This window comes from Eschrichtius robustus, chromosome 3 (assembly GCF_028021215.1).
Source record: "Eschrichtius robustus isolate mEscRob2 chromosome 3, mEscRob2.pri, whole genome shotgun sequence".
Classification (NCBI taxonomy): Eukaryota; Metazoa; Chordata; class Mammalia; order Artiodactyla; family Eschrichtiidae; genus Eschrichtius; species Eschrichtius robustus.
In genome coordinates, this window is record NC_090826.1 from 44,531,072 (window position 1) to 44,546,087 (window position 15,016).

Genomic DNA, 15,016 nt, shown 5'->3' on the forward strand with positions numbered 1-15,016 from the left:
GGGTTTAACTAAGGTAGGAGTTTTGCCAAGATGATGTGGTGGAAGAACACTGAAGTTACTGGGAATGCTAACAGTAATAGATAGAGGTAGAGAGAGATAGATATTGATATGGAGAGCAAGTACTTAAAGTAACACGGAGGGAAGTGTAGCCCTGTAGTTCTTGGAGAAACCATTTTAGGTAGTGGTACCAAAAGATCAGGCTTTAATGTGGATGGACCTAGAGACTGTCACACAGAGTGAAGTAAGTCAGGAAGAGAAAAACAAATATCGTATATTAACGCATATATGTGGAACCTAGAAAAATGGCACAGATGAACCGGTTTGCAGGGCAGAAATTGAGACACAGATGTAGAGAACAAACGTAAGAACACCAAGGGGGGAAAGCGGTGGGGGGTGGTGGTGGGGGTGTGATGAATTGGGTGATTGGGATTGACATGTATACACTGATGTGTATAAAATGGATGACAATAAGAACCTGCTGTATAAAAAAATAAATAAAATAAAATTCAAAAAAAAAAAGTTCAGGCTTTAGATTAAAACAAACTAGGTTCAGCCACTAACTAGCCATAGCCCTTAGGTAATTTACTTATCTCCTCTGCGCCTCAGATTCTTTATCTGAAAAACTGGCATTGGACATGGGAGTAATATTTTGCAGTTATTTTGAGTATTATTAAGATAAAATATGTTAAGCATCTAACCATGGGCCTGACCACAGCTGTCATTACTTTCCAGGTCAGCCTCACTTTCTGCTCCCTCCCTTGCTGCCACTCACCCTATTGGCTGTCTAGGTGATTGCTACCAGTGGGTGTGCACTCATATTCTTCTTTTGGCTCTAACAGCTTTATTTTTGTGAATTCTCTTGATATGTTCTCTCCTGATTGGGTAAAATATTTGAGATGGTCTCATTCCTCCTGAAAACAGACATAATCTGGTTTGTTTAGCGTTGTTATATTTTATGTATCTTTTCATTAGCTGGTTAAGTGGAAATGGCTGTCTTTTTCCTTTCACATGACAGTCTAGTATGTTTGAAAGAAAGCATGAATACTAGCTTAACTTTTGTCTAGAAAAATTCTGATTTGAAATGGTATATTGGAATCTCTGTTAAATAAGTCAGTGGTTTCTTCAAGCTATTAGGACATATTATACTACAAACTAGTGTTATCCTGTAGCCATACTGACCTGCTCAGTGGTGTAGAACAGCAAACTTTTTTTTTTTGCCTGGAATATCTGCTCCCCTCCCCATTTTATGTCCTCATTCCTTGCTTAGCTGCCTTGTCCTTTTTTTCTTTTGGTCTCTTTTACATATTACCTTTGTATGGAATCTTCCCCCTCCCACTTTTTCTAAAGAAAATTCTTAGGCTTTTATGTGTTTCCTTCAGAGCATTTACCAAAGCTAAAAATTATTTTATTTAGTTGAGATATACTGTTTTTTTTAATCTGTCACTCTTATCTGAATATGTGCCTGACTTCCAAAAGGTGTTGACTAAACATTCTCAATATGTGAATAATGGAATAGCCGATATGTACTTGACTATGAGGTTTATTAACAAGCACCAAGAACTAGATTAAGTGCTTGATAAACTTTAATATTTTTTCCTCACAAAAACCCTAAAAAATAGTTGTAAGTCATTTTATAGAGAGAAAGTGGGTCACAAAGCTATTAAGTGGTAGAACTTGGGTTTAGAACCGAGGTTTGATTCTAAAGCTTTTCTTAACCATTGCTTTCCTTATACTGGAATTGAGTCAGTCACTAGGGCATCTTACTCCCTGTCTCTTGTTTTTTAGGAACTTCTAGCAATAGTAAAACAAAAGACTACTGAGAATTTAGATGATGTCACCTTCTTGTTTACTTTGAAAGCACTTTGGAATCTTACAGATGAATCTCCAGCTGCCTGCAAGCACTTTATTGAAAATCAAGGATTGGCGATCTTCATCCAAGTCTTGGAGGTGGGAAGACAGGATTGAGTTTATGTGTAAAGTCCTTTTTTAAAATATTTATTTATTTATTTAATTTATTTATTTTGGCTGCTCCTGGTCTTAGTTGTGGCATGTGGACTTCTTAGTTGCAGCATGCAGACTCTTAGTTGCGGCATGAGGGCTTCTTAGTTGTGGCATGCAGACTCTTAGTTGTGACATGCATGCGGGATCTAGTTCCCCGACCAGGGATTGAACCTGGGCCCTCTGCACTGGGAGTGCGGAGTCTCACCCACTGGACCACCAGGGAAGTCCCTGTAAAGTTCTTTTCTTCATGATAAAGTAACCTGTATATTCTTTTCACAGACTTTTTCAGAGTCAACAATACAAAGGAAAGTACTTGGTCTTTTGGTAAGGTGAATTGTTTTGAGTTAATTCTAATTACTTAAAAAAATAAGAAAGCTCACACTCATGTAGTACCTACTATGTGCTAGGCACTTTTGTAAGCAGTTTACATGCATTAACTCGTTTAATCTTCACACTATCCCTATAAAGTAAATACCATTATATATGAGTCATCTATTGCTGTAAACAAACTACAGCTTAAAACAGCATCCATTTTATTCACTTATGAATCTGTGGGTCAAGAGTTTGAACTCAGCTCAGCTGTACAGGTCTTCTGCTGGTCTCTGTGGAGTTACTCATGTCGCTGCAGTCATCTGGTGGCTCAGCTAGGCCTAGATGCTCTAGGATGGCCTGACTCTGAACTCTGACCATTGGTGCAGGTTGTTAGCTGGGCCTTGTGTCTCCATGAGCTTCTTCACTTGGCAGTTTCTGGGCAGCAACAGAAGGCAAGTGCACTGTACAAGTGCTTCTTAAACCTCTGCTTATATCAGATTTTCTAATGTCTCACAGGTCAAAGTAGGTTACGAGACCCGGGGTGTTTTCCAACAACCACTTTGCCACTTGTTTGACACCAACTGGGTGTCCTACAGTTCGATTCAGTTCAATTCTGCCACTAGCTATCCAGAGTTAGCATCAGATCCCACAAGTTAAAAAGCTCAGTCCCACAAGTCTGCCTCCACTTTAGTTGCCAACTGTTAAGCCCAGGCCACCCCTACTTCTGACTGACTGACTTTAAATTGGGGGTTTCCACGACCCCCTCCTCAGGTTGATAATTTGCTAGAATGGCTCACAGAACTGGGGAAGGCACTTTATTTGCTATTTTCAATTTATTATAGGATACAACTCAGAAACAGTCAAATAGAAGAGATATGTAGGGCAAGGAAGGAGAGATGTGTGCAGAGCTTCCATGCCCTCTCTGGATACACCACCTTCCCAGCACCTTGATGTGTTCACCAACCCAGCAATTCTCCAAACCCCAGTATTTAGGGGTATTTATGTGGGGGTGGGGGGGTCTCATCACCCAGGCATGATTGATTATTAATTCAATCTTTAGCCTCTCTCCTCTCCCGCTGAGGTTGGGGGCATGGGGTTGAAAGTTCCAGGCTTCTAATCAAGGTTTGGTCTTTCTGGCATCCAGCCCCCATCCAGAAGCTATCTAGGTCCCTGCCAAGAGTCACCTCATTAGAACAAAGATGCTCCAATCACTCCAGAAGTTCCAAGGGATTTGAGAGCTCTGAGTCAGGAACTAGGGACAAAGACCAGGTATTTCTTATGCCTATGGATAAGCCCAGATTAAAGGAGGTGGCCATCCCTTGATGGGAAGAGCAGCAGTCACATTGTTAAAGGGCATATACACAGGGATAGGGAAATTGCGTTATGTTCTGTACTCTCCCATACATCGTTGTCTACATTTTATAGATATTCAGTCTGAGGCACAGAAGTGCCATTTACCCTATGTTACCTAGATAGTAAGAGGCAGAATCAGAACTCAAGCTCAGGCAGTCTGGCTCCAGACCCTCTGATATTAGCCACTTTACTATACTTCCTCTTTAACAATTGAATTAATTTTTTAGAAATATCTTTGTTTATACTTTCATACTACTTCCCAATCAGGATATTTGTTATTGAGAGATTTCTTTGTTTCCTAAAGATAAAGGTGAAGATTTACAAAAAGTAACGAAGACATACTACTGTATGCCCCTGCAGTTTGCTGTGCTGGTGCTTCGGAAGACACAGATACATGAAATATAGCAAGCTGGTAGTACTAATAATGTTGGGGGGTGGTGTCAGACACGTATGCAAATACCTCTCTAATTCATGATTGACTGTGGTAAGTGCTGGAAAAGAGGCACAAAGTCCAGTGGGAGCCTTTGATTCTAGATCATGAACTCATTGAAAGCAGGGACTGTGTCTTTCCCTTTGTATCCCTAACACATACAGGACTTGGGACAGAGCAGATGTGAAAGGCTTCATAGAGAGGAATACATGATTAGTATTGGAAACCTGGAAGGTACAGAAAAGTAGAAGAAAGGAACAAAGGTCATTTTGGGCTAGGAAAGGATGAGAAAATGTAATCATTTGAGGGCCACTGTAATATAGAGTATCTGGAATTTTGGGAGAAGGTGGGAAGAAGAAAAACAATGGGAAATCAGGCCAGAAGGGTGGATTGAAGCCTCATAGATCTATACAATACGAAGTATCCTACTTTTTATCCTTTTGAGAGCCTCTCAGAATACTGAGGGTTAGGGAGGTTGTTCCTTTTCTTTCCTTTTTCTGTATGGGTCCTTTCTGAGGAAGACCCACATTCTCCTGTAGCTCCCATTCAGTATTTTATTCCATAGACTCTTGGGAAGAAAAGGCTAATATAAAAGCCTCTGCCAAGATTACAAGAGGAACTTGGGACTCAACTGAGGTGTCCCTCTCAGTTTTGCTAAGGATCCTATCTATCATCTTGTCTCTTCTTGTTTGGGGCTGCCATCTGATAGACTCAATGCTGAAGTCATGCTGTTGACGAATTGTGTAGCTGGCCCAGGGAAGAAGGGCAGGGGGTCTAAAAACAGTGCAATTTCTGTTGAAATCATGCTGTTGACAAGAGGGGTATAGCTAGTCTTGGGAAAAGGGGGCAGGGTGGGTCTCAGAACAGTACAATTTTCTGCAGAGTGCCTTATGCCTTTTTCAGCATACTAAGTCTATAAGGTATACTTTTCTGAAAGCTGCTTTAGAAGGAGCAGTGACTGCTGTGGTCGCTTTGACTGTGTGTTTATCCTCTAAACCTTTGTTTTTTCATCTGTGTAGTGGACAGACCCTAAGTGACCAACCCCCAGTGATTATAGTTTTTTTGGTGTTCATGTCTTTGTGTAACCCCCTTCCCTAGAGTCTGGGCAGGACCTGTGACTTGCTTCTAACTAATAGAATATGGCAAAGATAATAGGATATCACTCCTGTGATTATATTACAATATGTATAAAATCCTTCTTCCTAGCAGACACTCTAGAGAAGTGAGTGGCTGGAGAAGGGAGAAGCCCACATAGCAAAAAAAAAACTGTGGGCAGCTTCTGGGAGCTGAGAGTGGCCTCCAGCAAGAAACCCTCCTTCCTGCAGCCACAGGGGAATGAATTCTGCCAACGGTCTGAGTGAGCTTGGAAGTATTCTCCCCACCCACACCTCACCCATTGGAGCCTCCAGATGAGAATGCAGCCCAGCCAGCCCTTTGATTGCAGGCTTGTGAGACCCAGCTAAGCGAGGCCCACAGAAACTGGGAGAGGAAAAATGTATGTTGTTTTAAGCCACCAAGTTTGTGTTAATTTGTTACACACATAGAAAACTAACACAGTACATAAAATAACGAAAATACTGCCTGCCTTTCATTGTTACTGTTAAACTTAAAGCTAATGTAACGTATAGTGGGCCCCCAGGAATGTTAAGTTTTTTAGTCAGACCTGGATTTGTATTCTAGTCCAACCAGTTATTAGCAGTGTGAACCTGACAAATCAGTCTTGCTGAGTGTCGAATTTCTTTGTAGGACTATGAAAGATTAAATGAGATAAGGCAGATAAAAAGACATTTCAGTCTCTCTAGCTCAGTGCCTGGCACTTAGTAAGTGCTTACTCAGTGATTTGTTATTACTGATCATCCTCATCATCAAGGGGGTGGGATTGTAGGTGTTAGGCTAAATCTGAGGGAGGAGGATGGGGCTAAGTGTTCTTGTATGTATATGAGCTGAGCAGTCGGAGAGGGAGAGGAACCAATTCCTGATTCTCCCCTCCTTTCCTGTCCCCGATATTCTCTGCTCCATCTGACCCATAGAACAACATAGCTGAAGTCAGAGAACTCTCTTCCAAGCTGATGACTGAAGATGTGGTAAAGCATGTCAGCAGCTTGCTGCATAGTAAGGAATTGGAAGTCAGCTATTTAGCTGCAGGCATCATAGCCCACCTGACATCTGACAAACAGCCCTGGATATCCCATGACCTCCAGAGGAGAGCACTTCTGCAGGATCTGGTATGAGAACCATTGCTCTTTACAAAATCCAGAGTCATCTCTTCTTGCAGAAAACTTATTTTTCTAGGTCATAAGAATTTTTGAAATATGTGTTCATTGTAGAAAATGGGAAAGATAGAGAAAAATATAAAGAAAACATTATAAATCACCCACACCTTACCACCCGAAGCTAATCTCTATTAACGTTTTGTTGTATTCCTTCTGATAACTTTCCTTCTATAAAAGTTATACATGCAAACCGTTTATATGGCTTATTCTAATTCTCTTTCCCACTCTCAGCTCTTTTTAAAGCTATTTCTTTTGGTGTTTACCTCCATATCTCTAACATATGTTGTTATTTCTTGACTTTGTAGTTTTAGACATTATCAATTTATTTTCCCACTTTGGAAAATGAAGATTCTTTTTCTCTTTGTCCCAATGCACACCCTTTCCTATACTCCAAGTATACATCTCCTTTCAATACATTCAAGCACATTCTGTCTACTTCAGCTTCTTGGAGACTACTTTCCCAAGCCTTCTGTTTTTTTTCCATCTGATTCGCTTTTTTGTATATCTGTTAGACCACTGTCATCCCAGGATATTCATTTACTGTCATTCTGGAGATTCTCTTTGCTCTCTTGTGTTGGATTCCCTGTTTCCTGGATTGTGTACCTTCCTATTTTTTGGTGTACTCCCTCATTCTCTTGGGTCATATCCTCCAGTAGCTTCCTAAGAGATGTATGAAAAAGAAAATCTGAAACCTTTTATGTTTGAAAAGGCCTTTATTTTACATTCACATTTAGTTGATCAAATGGCTAGGTATAAAAGTTAAGTTTTGAAATATTTTCACAATTTCTAAGTCATTGCTCCATTGTCTTTTATTTCTCTGTATCACTGTTGAGAAGTCCTGTGCCATTTTTCTTTGGAAGCTTTAAGACCTTTGTCTTCAGTGTTTGGAAATCACAGTGATGTGCCTTGATGTGGGTTCATTTTCATCTGTTCTGTTGACTACTTACTGCTCTGGAAGCTCATTTCCTTCAATTCTGGGAAATTTCTTTCTCTCCCTCTCGCCCCTCCATCCCTCCTTCTTCTTTCCTCTTTTTTCTCCCTGCTTCCTTCCCTTCCCTTTTTTTGGGCTGCATTGGGTCTTTGTTGCTGCACATGGGCTTTCTCAAATTGCAGCGAGCCGGGGCTACTCTTTGTTGCAGTGCACGGATTTCTCATTGCAGTGGCTTCTCTTGTTGTGGAGCACGGGCTCTAGGCATGTGGGCTTCAGTAGTTGCAGCACACGGGCTCAGTAGTTGTGGCTCGCGGGCTCTAGAGCGCAGGCTCAGTAGTTGTGGTGCATGGGCTTAGTTGCTCTGCGACATGTGGGATCTTCCTGGACCAGGGCTTAAACCCGTGTCCCCTGCATTGGCAGGCGGATTCTTAACCACTGCACCACCAGGGAAGTCCCGTCCCTCCCTTCCTTAATTTCTGTTCTTCTGATTGAAGATTATAAGGTCGGCTTCCAACAGGCTAAACACCCACTAGAGGAAGAGAGTTGGGGGTAAAGAAGACTCAGCATTTAGTATTTAGATTTTTCACTTTAGCCCCCTGTTTTTAGCATGGTACTCCCAACCTCAGTTGTTCATGGGATTGCCCAGTCCAGAAATTTTTGTAAGGGGTGGTAGAGGAGATCTTGAAGTCTTGATTCTTTGGTACTTTCAACCAATCCTCCTATTTTCAACCCAACCTCTAATCTCACTTCCTGAAGTAATACTTTTGCCAAATTTTTAAGTCTCTTGGGTGTTCTGTTCAAAATGGTTTGTTTTTTTAACCTTACCCAGTGCTAGATCTATTAAATTAGTTACCATTTTTCTTCTGCTTTCTTCTATGTGTATTTGTCTTCTTTTTTTTTTTTTTCTAAAGAATGTCACTTTTTTTTTATTATTAATTTATTTATTTTTGGCTGTGTTGGGTCTTCGTTTCTGTGCGAGGGCTTTCTCCAGTTGCGGCAAGCGGGGGCCACTCTTCATCTCGGTGCGCGGGCCTCTCACTATCGTGGCCTCTCTTGTTGCAGAGCACAGGCTCCAGACGCGCATGCTCAGTAGTTGTGGCTCACGGGCTTAGTTGCTCCGTGGCATGTGGGATCTTCCCAGACCAGGGCTTGAACCCGTGTCCCCTGCATTAGCAGGCAGATTCTCAACCACTGCACCACCAGGGAAGCCCTATTTGTCTTCTTTTAAACCGTTTGTATCATTCTGTTCATAGGATTTAGGGGAGGAGTGGGTGCATCCTCAATCTTCCATCATTAAACAGGAGCCCCTTTTTATTGCATTGTTTTCCACATGACTTTGTTTATATTCTACATATATAATGCTTTACCTAATTGATAGTTGGCAGGTTAGGTATCCTAAATTTGAGTAATCAACCCCATATTTTGAAAACTTATGTTGTTTCATATATATGTAATTATAAATGACATGAAACAATACTAGAATCTTGATTTGTCTTTTTGTACAGTATACAACCATCCAGAATTGGCCAAGTTCAAGTTGTAAGATGACAGCATTGGTGACCTACAGGTAATTTCATGATGGTGTAGTGCTTTTCTTAAAGCCTGTCCTCAGTCTACTCACTATGTAGAGGCCATGGTACAGTGATAAAATATTAGAATAAAATAGCCTGTGTTCAAATCCTGTTTCTTTGTGATATTGGGAAAATCACTTTTAGAAAATCTCTGAGACTCAGTTTTCGTCCTCTGTAAAATGAGGCTGGCAGTGTGCAAGATTGAGGGTGGAATCAGATATTGAATGTATAATGTCTCACACAGAGTATAATTTCTTAAATGCTAGTTCTGATTATATGCTCAGCAGTACATCTGTCTTGGTGAGGAATTGACCCTGGGGGGAAGATGTTGAAAATTATTATTATATCCCTGATGTTAGCTTGAGTTCTGAAGAAACGTCTTCTTTGTACTTATTTAGATCCTTCAAGGCATTTTTCCCACTCCTTGGCAACGTCTCTCAACCAGAGGTTCAGCTCTGGGCACTATGGGCCATGTATCATGTCTGCAGTAAAAACCGTATGTAATTAAAAAGAATAGTTTTCCAGCTATTTTTCTGTATAAGGATTAAGTTCAAGATGGAATTTTGAAAAATTGTTCACCTATGTCCTGATTTTAACACTTTTAAAAAAGAAACTGAAAAGCATTTGTATTAGTATAAAAAATGCTACAGAATTATAATTGGGGGTGGTTGTCAGGCAATATAGAAGGTGAAAGTTTGCTCCCACTCCTATTCCCCATAGGCAAGCACTGTCCATAAGTTGATAACTATAACTATACTTCCAGATACTTTTCTGTATACATGCTATAGTTAGTATATACTATATGTGAATAGGATAATGTTTTTAGACAAAATGGGCTCATTCTGTGCATACTATCCTATAGCTTGCTGTTTTTCACTCAGTAGTTTATCATGAATACTATTCTTCCTATAGTAATACATAGATTTGCCTCTTTGTAATGGTTTGAGGGAGGCTGGGGGGCCAGATGTCAGGAGTTGGTCCCAGGCAGATTAAATGTTTTTCCATGTTTTGCTGTTTTAAATTCCCCTTGGGAATTCTTGGCTTTTATTCTTTTTTTTTTTTTTTAATATTTATTTATTTATTTGGTTGCACCAGGTCTTAGTTGTGGCTTGTGGGCTCCTTAGTTGCAGCACATGGGATCCTTAGTTGCGGCAGGTGGGCTCTTTAGTTGTGGCTCCAGGGCTCCTTAGTTGTGCCTCACCAGCTCCTTAGTTGTGGCATGCATGTGGGATCTAGTTCCCTGACCAGGGATCGAACTCAGGCCCCCTGCATTGGGAGCGTGGAGTCTTATCCACTGCACCACCAGGGAAGTCCCTTGGCTTTTATTCTTTGTTAAGCATTATTATTAAAACTTTTGCTTTTATTATAAAAGAAATATAGACTATAATTTTATACTAAAAAACCTAAGATATAACTTTTAGAATTAATTAAAGGTTTAACTATCAAAAGCATAAGCTATCTTAAAATGGCTTTAACAAGTATTGAGGCCTATATGCAAAAAAAACTATAGGAAATAATTTAAAAGCCTGAAATACTTGTGAGACATACTATACTCAATTCTTTTCAATTCACGGATATAATACAATTCAAGTGAATGAGTAAGAGCTGAGGAATCTGAAAATTATTTTAAAGTTAAAGTGGCAGGATAAACAGGAAAGAACTGACTGAGAAAAATGGTTTTTAGGAGCTTGCCCTAATACTTCTCTTTATTTATTTATTTATTTTTGGCTGTGCCTGTGGCGTGCAGAATCTTAATTCCCAGACCAGGGATCAAACCCTGGCACCCCTTGCAGTGGAAGCGCGGGGTCCTAACCACTGGACCACCAGAGAAGTCTCTAACACTTCTCTTTAAATGGTACTGGCATATGAATAGATGGAGGCAGATCAATCAGTTTGAATGGCACTGAAATAGACTCTAGTATATTCAGTTACAACAGTAGTAACTGTAACATCAACTAGAATTTAGTTGAGTATTTATATTTACTATGTGCCAAGCAGTGTTGTAAGCTATTTTTGTGTAACTTATTTAATCTTCACAACAGATAGAAGGGGTAGCATTTTATGTATATCTGTTACAGATGAGAAAACGAGGCATAGAGAAGTAAAGTAACTTGCCCAAAGTTAAAACAGCCTGCACCAGCAGAGATAGGGTTCTAACCTAGTGATCTGACTCCAGATCACCGCTATTAATTAGATTGCTCTGTGTTTCTTTGCTATATGATGTAACAATTTATTTAACATTGTTTCCACTCTTTTCTATTACAATACAAACACTGGTTCAATCAATAATGACATTCTCTCTCTCACTCTCACTCACACACATACTATATATTTAGGAAAGATGAACATGTGTGCTAATTAAGAGGACAGACCCCAGAATCAGACTATTTGTACTTTGCTCCCATTTACTAACTGTGGGAGCTTGAGCAAGTTACTGAACCCCTCTGTGCTCCAGTTTCCTCATCTGTAAAATGGGGATTAAAATACCTATTTCATAGGGCTGTTATGAGAATTAAATGAGGTAACATTTGCAAAGCATTTAAACATTGCTTGGCTCATAGTACGAGCATTTGTACATAGCACAGTATTAGTACAAGCGTAGTGCATACCATTTGTTAAAATAAAAGACATCACTTTGCAAGCATAATCTGCAGAATACTTTTAGAATTACTGAGTCAAAGTGTTATGAATGCTTGTTTTGGTAGGTATTGCTAAACTGTCATCCAGAGAATTGATTACCAGTTTGCATTCCCATCAGCAATATACGAGAGCTTCCAGTTTCCTTTTATTCTTGCAAAAAGGTTTAGTTGAATTTTTTGATCTTTGTCAATCTAAGGTGAAAGAGAGTCTCAGTTGACGTTTATTTTAAGTAAGGTGAACTGTCTTATATTTGAATTGTCTGTTGATTTCCATTGCTCACTTTTTGTTTAGTGTTTTTTTTTTGTTTTGTTTACTGTGTTTTGGTCTTTTTCTTTTTAATTTGAAGGAACTCTTGCAAATATTCTGTCCCAGTTTATTGTCTTGATTTTATTCATTGTTTTTACAAGTCAGTATTTTGTTAATATGGCCTCTGGGTTTCAGGTCATGATTATACCTTACAAAATTGATGAAAATTTTCAGCCATTTTGTTTTAAAATATTACCCTCCACCTATTCTCTCTATTCCTTTCTTGTAACATCTATCAGAAGTATCCTATACCTTCTCTCAATCTGTCCTACATATTTTGTAACCATTAAAAAAAAAAAGTTTCCATGTCTTTGTTTCTTTTTACTGCATTCTTGGTAATTGCCTTAGATGTGTTTTTGGATCATTGTTTCTGTGTCTAATAGACTCTTGGACTGATTAAGAGAATCCTTTCAGACTGAGTTGTGGACATGTCCCTTCAGTACAGCTTTGTATTTGCTTCTGTCAAGTGTTCTAGAGGTTTCCCTGGGATTGGACTAATTCTTATATTAATTTCTCAGCTCAAGGGTTCCCAGAACATTTAGGGTAATATATATTCAAACCCTAGACCAACTTGGGACTGGTTATAAATTCTCAGGAAAGACTTCTCCCCAGGAGCCCAGGCTAAGATGCAGATGTTTCATTGTCTTATCCGTTGTCTTGTCTAGCCCTTTGAGGGGCCAGCTTTATGCATTGATTTTGCTTCTGACTTCCTAAGTTAAAATCTAAATTCCTAGATTACTGAAACTGACAGTCCCTTTCTGCCCCACGATAGTTACAGGTTAGGTTACACGAGGTTTAGGTGCTTTTTGCTCTCTGTGTCTGACTCCTGGACAATTCCTTTACTTTGTACACTCAACTATGAATTAAAAATTTTTTAGATTATAGTGTATCCAGCTCTGGGGTTTTTAGGTTGTCTAGCTCAACATATTGCCTGAACCTGAAATTTTTACTATTTTTGTAATAAAAGATGTTCTTATCCTTTTAGCTAGGAGTAGAGACATTTGAAGCATAGAGTTGTCCAGAAGTAAACATAATAAAATAATCATCCATTATCTCATTACACAAACCAAGCATTAACTGGCATATTTCTTCTGAATTGACACAGTTTATCTGTTAATTCCTGTGTCAAAGGGCTTAAAACTTTGTACTCTTTCTTCAGAATGGTGAATGTGGTAATTTGGGAATATTTAAGATGCCAACTTGTCCATCAGGTTTCTTTGCTTGATTTTCTTTCAGCCAGCAAATACTGCAAAATGTTAGTCGAAGAAGGAGGACTGCAGCTTTTGTGGGACATCCAGAAGCACAGTGAGGCAGACCCCCAAGCACAGCACGTTGCAGCCTCCATTCTAGGTGACTTCAGAATGCATTTCATGAATTATCAGAGACTCCCTCTCTGTTGAATGCCCTTCTTATCCTCAGGGGCTTCAGAGGTGCTCTGTTGCTCAGTGTCAGGTCTTCTGCCCTGTCACCAATTGAATGTTGAATTGAATTGAAACAAGTTGTCATTGGAGTTTGTGAGTTGACTGCCTTCTTGGCCTTTTTTTTTTTTTGGTTGATTTTCTATAAGTTATAAGAAGGTTGGGTTTGTATGATAGCCATGATCCCAAATCAAGTTGGAATCATTCTGGGAATACCCTTTCAGCAGTTTTGAAAAATCAAGCCCTGGACTCTGTGTGAAGACCTGTGAGCTTGTGTTGGAACAGCTATGCCAGTTACTTTTCTCTAGCCCCGGCCAATTTCTTAACTCTGAGTGTTTGTCAGAGGAAAGGAAAAAGAAAGACCTACGGGGAAACTTTGATATTTATGTTAAATTTCATGTTTGAAAGAATCTCCTAAGTTGTTATTCCTGGTTATATGAAGCCACTGGAAAAGAAGTACATGAAAAAGTTCTAGGAAACATACGCGTATAAATGTATTGTTTGGAAGGCAGAACCTCTATTGGAGGGGAGGAAAAAAAATTTTTTTTAATAGATACCAGAGTACCTTCCACTTGTTGGATGGAGGGAAGAGAAATATATTTTTATGATTTTGGATAGTCTACCTTTGACCTTTCTTCCTCCAACTTTACACATTAGACTGAGTAAGCATAACATTGTGTGTAATTGGGTGTGCTGGTGGGGCATGGTCAAAGTTAGGACTGAGAATAGAGTGTTCAGATGAAAGATTATATGGGGATTATAAATCTCAATCCCTCAATCCCTCAAATTTTTAATTCGAGTTAGGACTGTGACCAAGACTGAGAGGAAAGGGAAGGGCTGTGCCAGAGATGTAAAGAGGTGCTCTTACCTAATATGGAGATGAGAAAAATAGTGTGCTTTTCTGAGAACCAGCCTCAACGACAGTATAAACTATCAGAAGCTTTGGTTTGTGTCCTCTGCAAACCCGCTCTATGGAATAGAGTATGAAGTCCTTCCTCACCTTATTATTGACAACTAACAAAACATGTTTTACCATTCATCTGTTTAAATTTTTCAAAGAAATAAATTCCTTTCTGAATTAGTAGCTTATTTTAGGACTAGATTTTTGTGCTGTTAGCTGGCCAGACTCTTAACTGGAATGCTATATACCTTCGTTTGGAATCAGATGAGGCTTATTCTTATTCTAAACCATATTTCAAACTATTGCTCACTGGTGACTCGATCAGAGGAATTTGTAACCTGCTTCCTTCTATAGTCCTGCAACTACACAGTATTTTCTCTCATTCACTCTTTTGCATGGTTCAAAAGGCTGTCTTACTTTCCTGACCTGAGTTCCGTATGTTGGAACATGCTGTTACCAGATACTAGCTTAGGCTAATGTGAGGAGGGTGGGTGGGAAATAGTGCCTGTCGAGGTCCAGTTCTACACTGGGCACCTCTCCAAGTTTTGTCTCATTCACAACAATCCTCTGCGATAGTTGAGTTTTATCCTCCCCATTTAACAGATGAGAAAGAGGAAGTTCAGGTTACTTTCCTGGGTAGATAGATACTGCTCATGCGGTTGCGGCTGATTCTAAGACTTGGGCTCTTCTGTGTTACTCTCCCTTTCAGGAGATGAGCACAACTTTGGGGCACATTTGTATTTAGCAGCAAGTCAACAATGTTACTGGTATGTGTCCATGCCCATGGCTTAGTGACTTCTGAGTCTGGCCAGGCATAGGCTCAGAAAGCTCAGATCAGTTAAAGAATGACCACGTGGCTGTCTCTTCCCCTGCCTTGGTA

At 39.7% G+C, this 15,016-nt stretch overlaps 1 protein-coding gene across 1 annotated transcript in view; it reads left to right on the plus strand.

Moving 5' to 3' along the window:
- ZYG11A (zyg-11 family member A, cell cycle regulator) overlaps positions 1-13,217 on the plus strand; it is a 61,626-nt gene extending 48,409 nt beyond the window's left edge. The window contains exons 9-14 of the mRNA XM_068537972.1: positions 1,786-1,947; positions 2,281-2,325; positions 6,127-6,321; positions 8,806-8,867; positions 9,270-9,367; positions 13,054-13,217. Coding sequence (XP_068394073.1) covers positions 1,786-1,947; positions 2,281-2,325; positions 6,127-6,321; positions 8,806-8,867; positions 9,270-9,367; positions 13,054-13,217 — 726 coding nt within the window. The remainder of the gene's footprint in view (positions 1-1,785; positions 1,948-2,280; positions 2,326-6,126; positions 6,322-8,805; positions 8,868-9,269; positions 9,368-13,053) is intronic.
- The last annotated feature ends 1,799 nt before the right edge of the window (positions 13,218-15,016 follow it).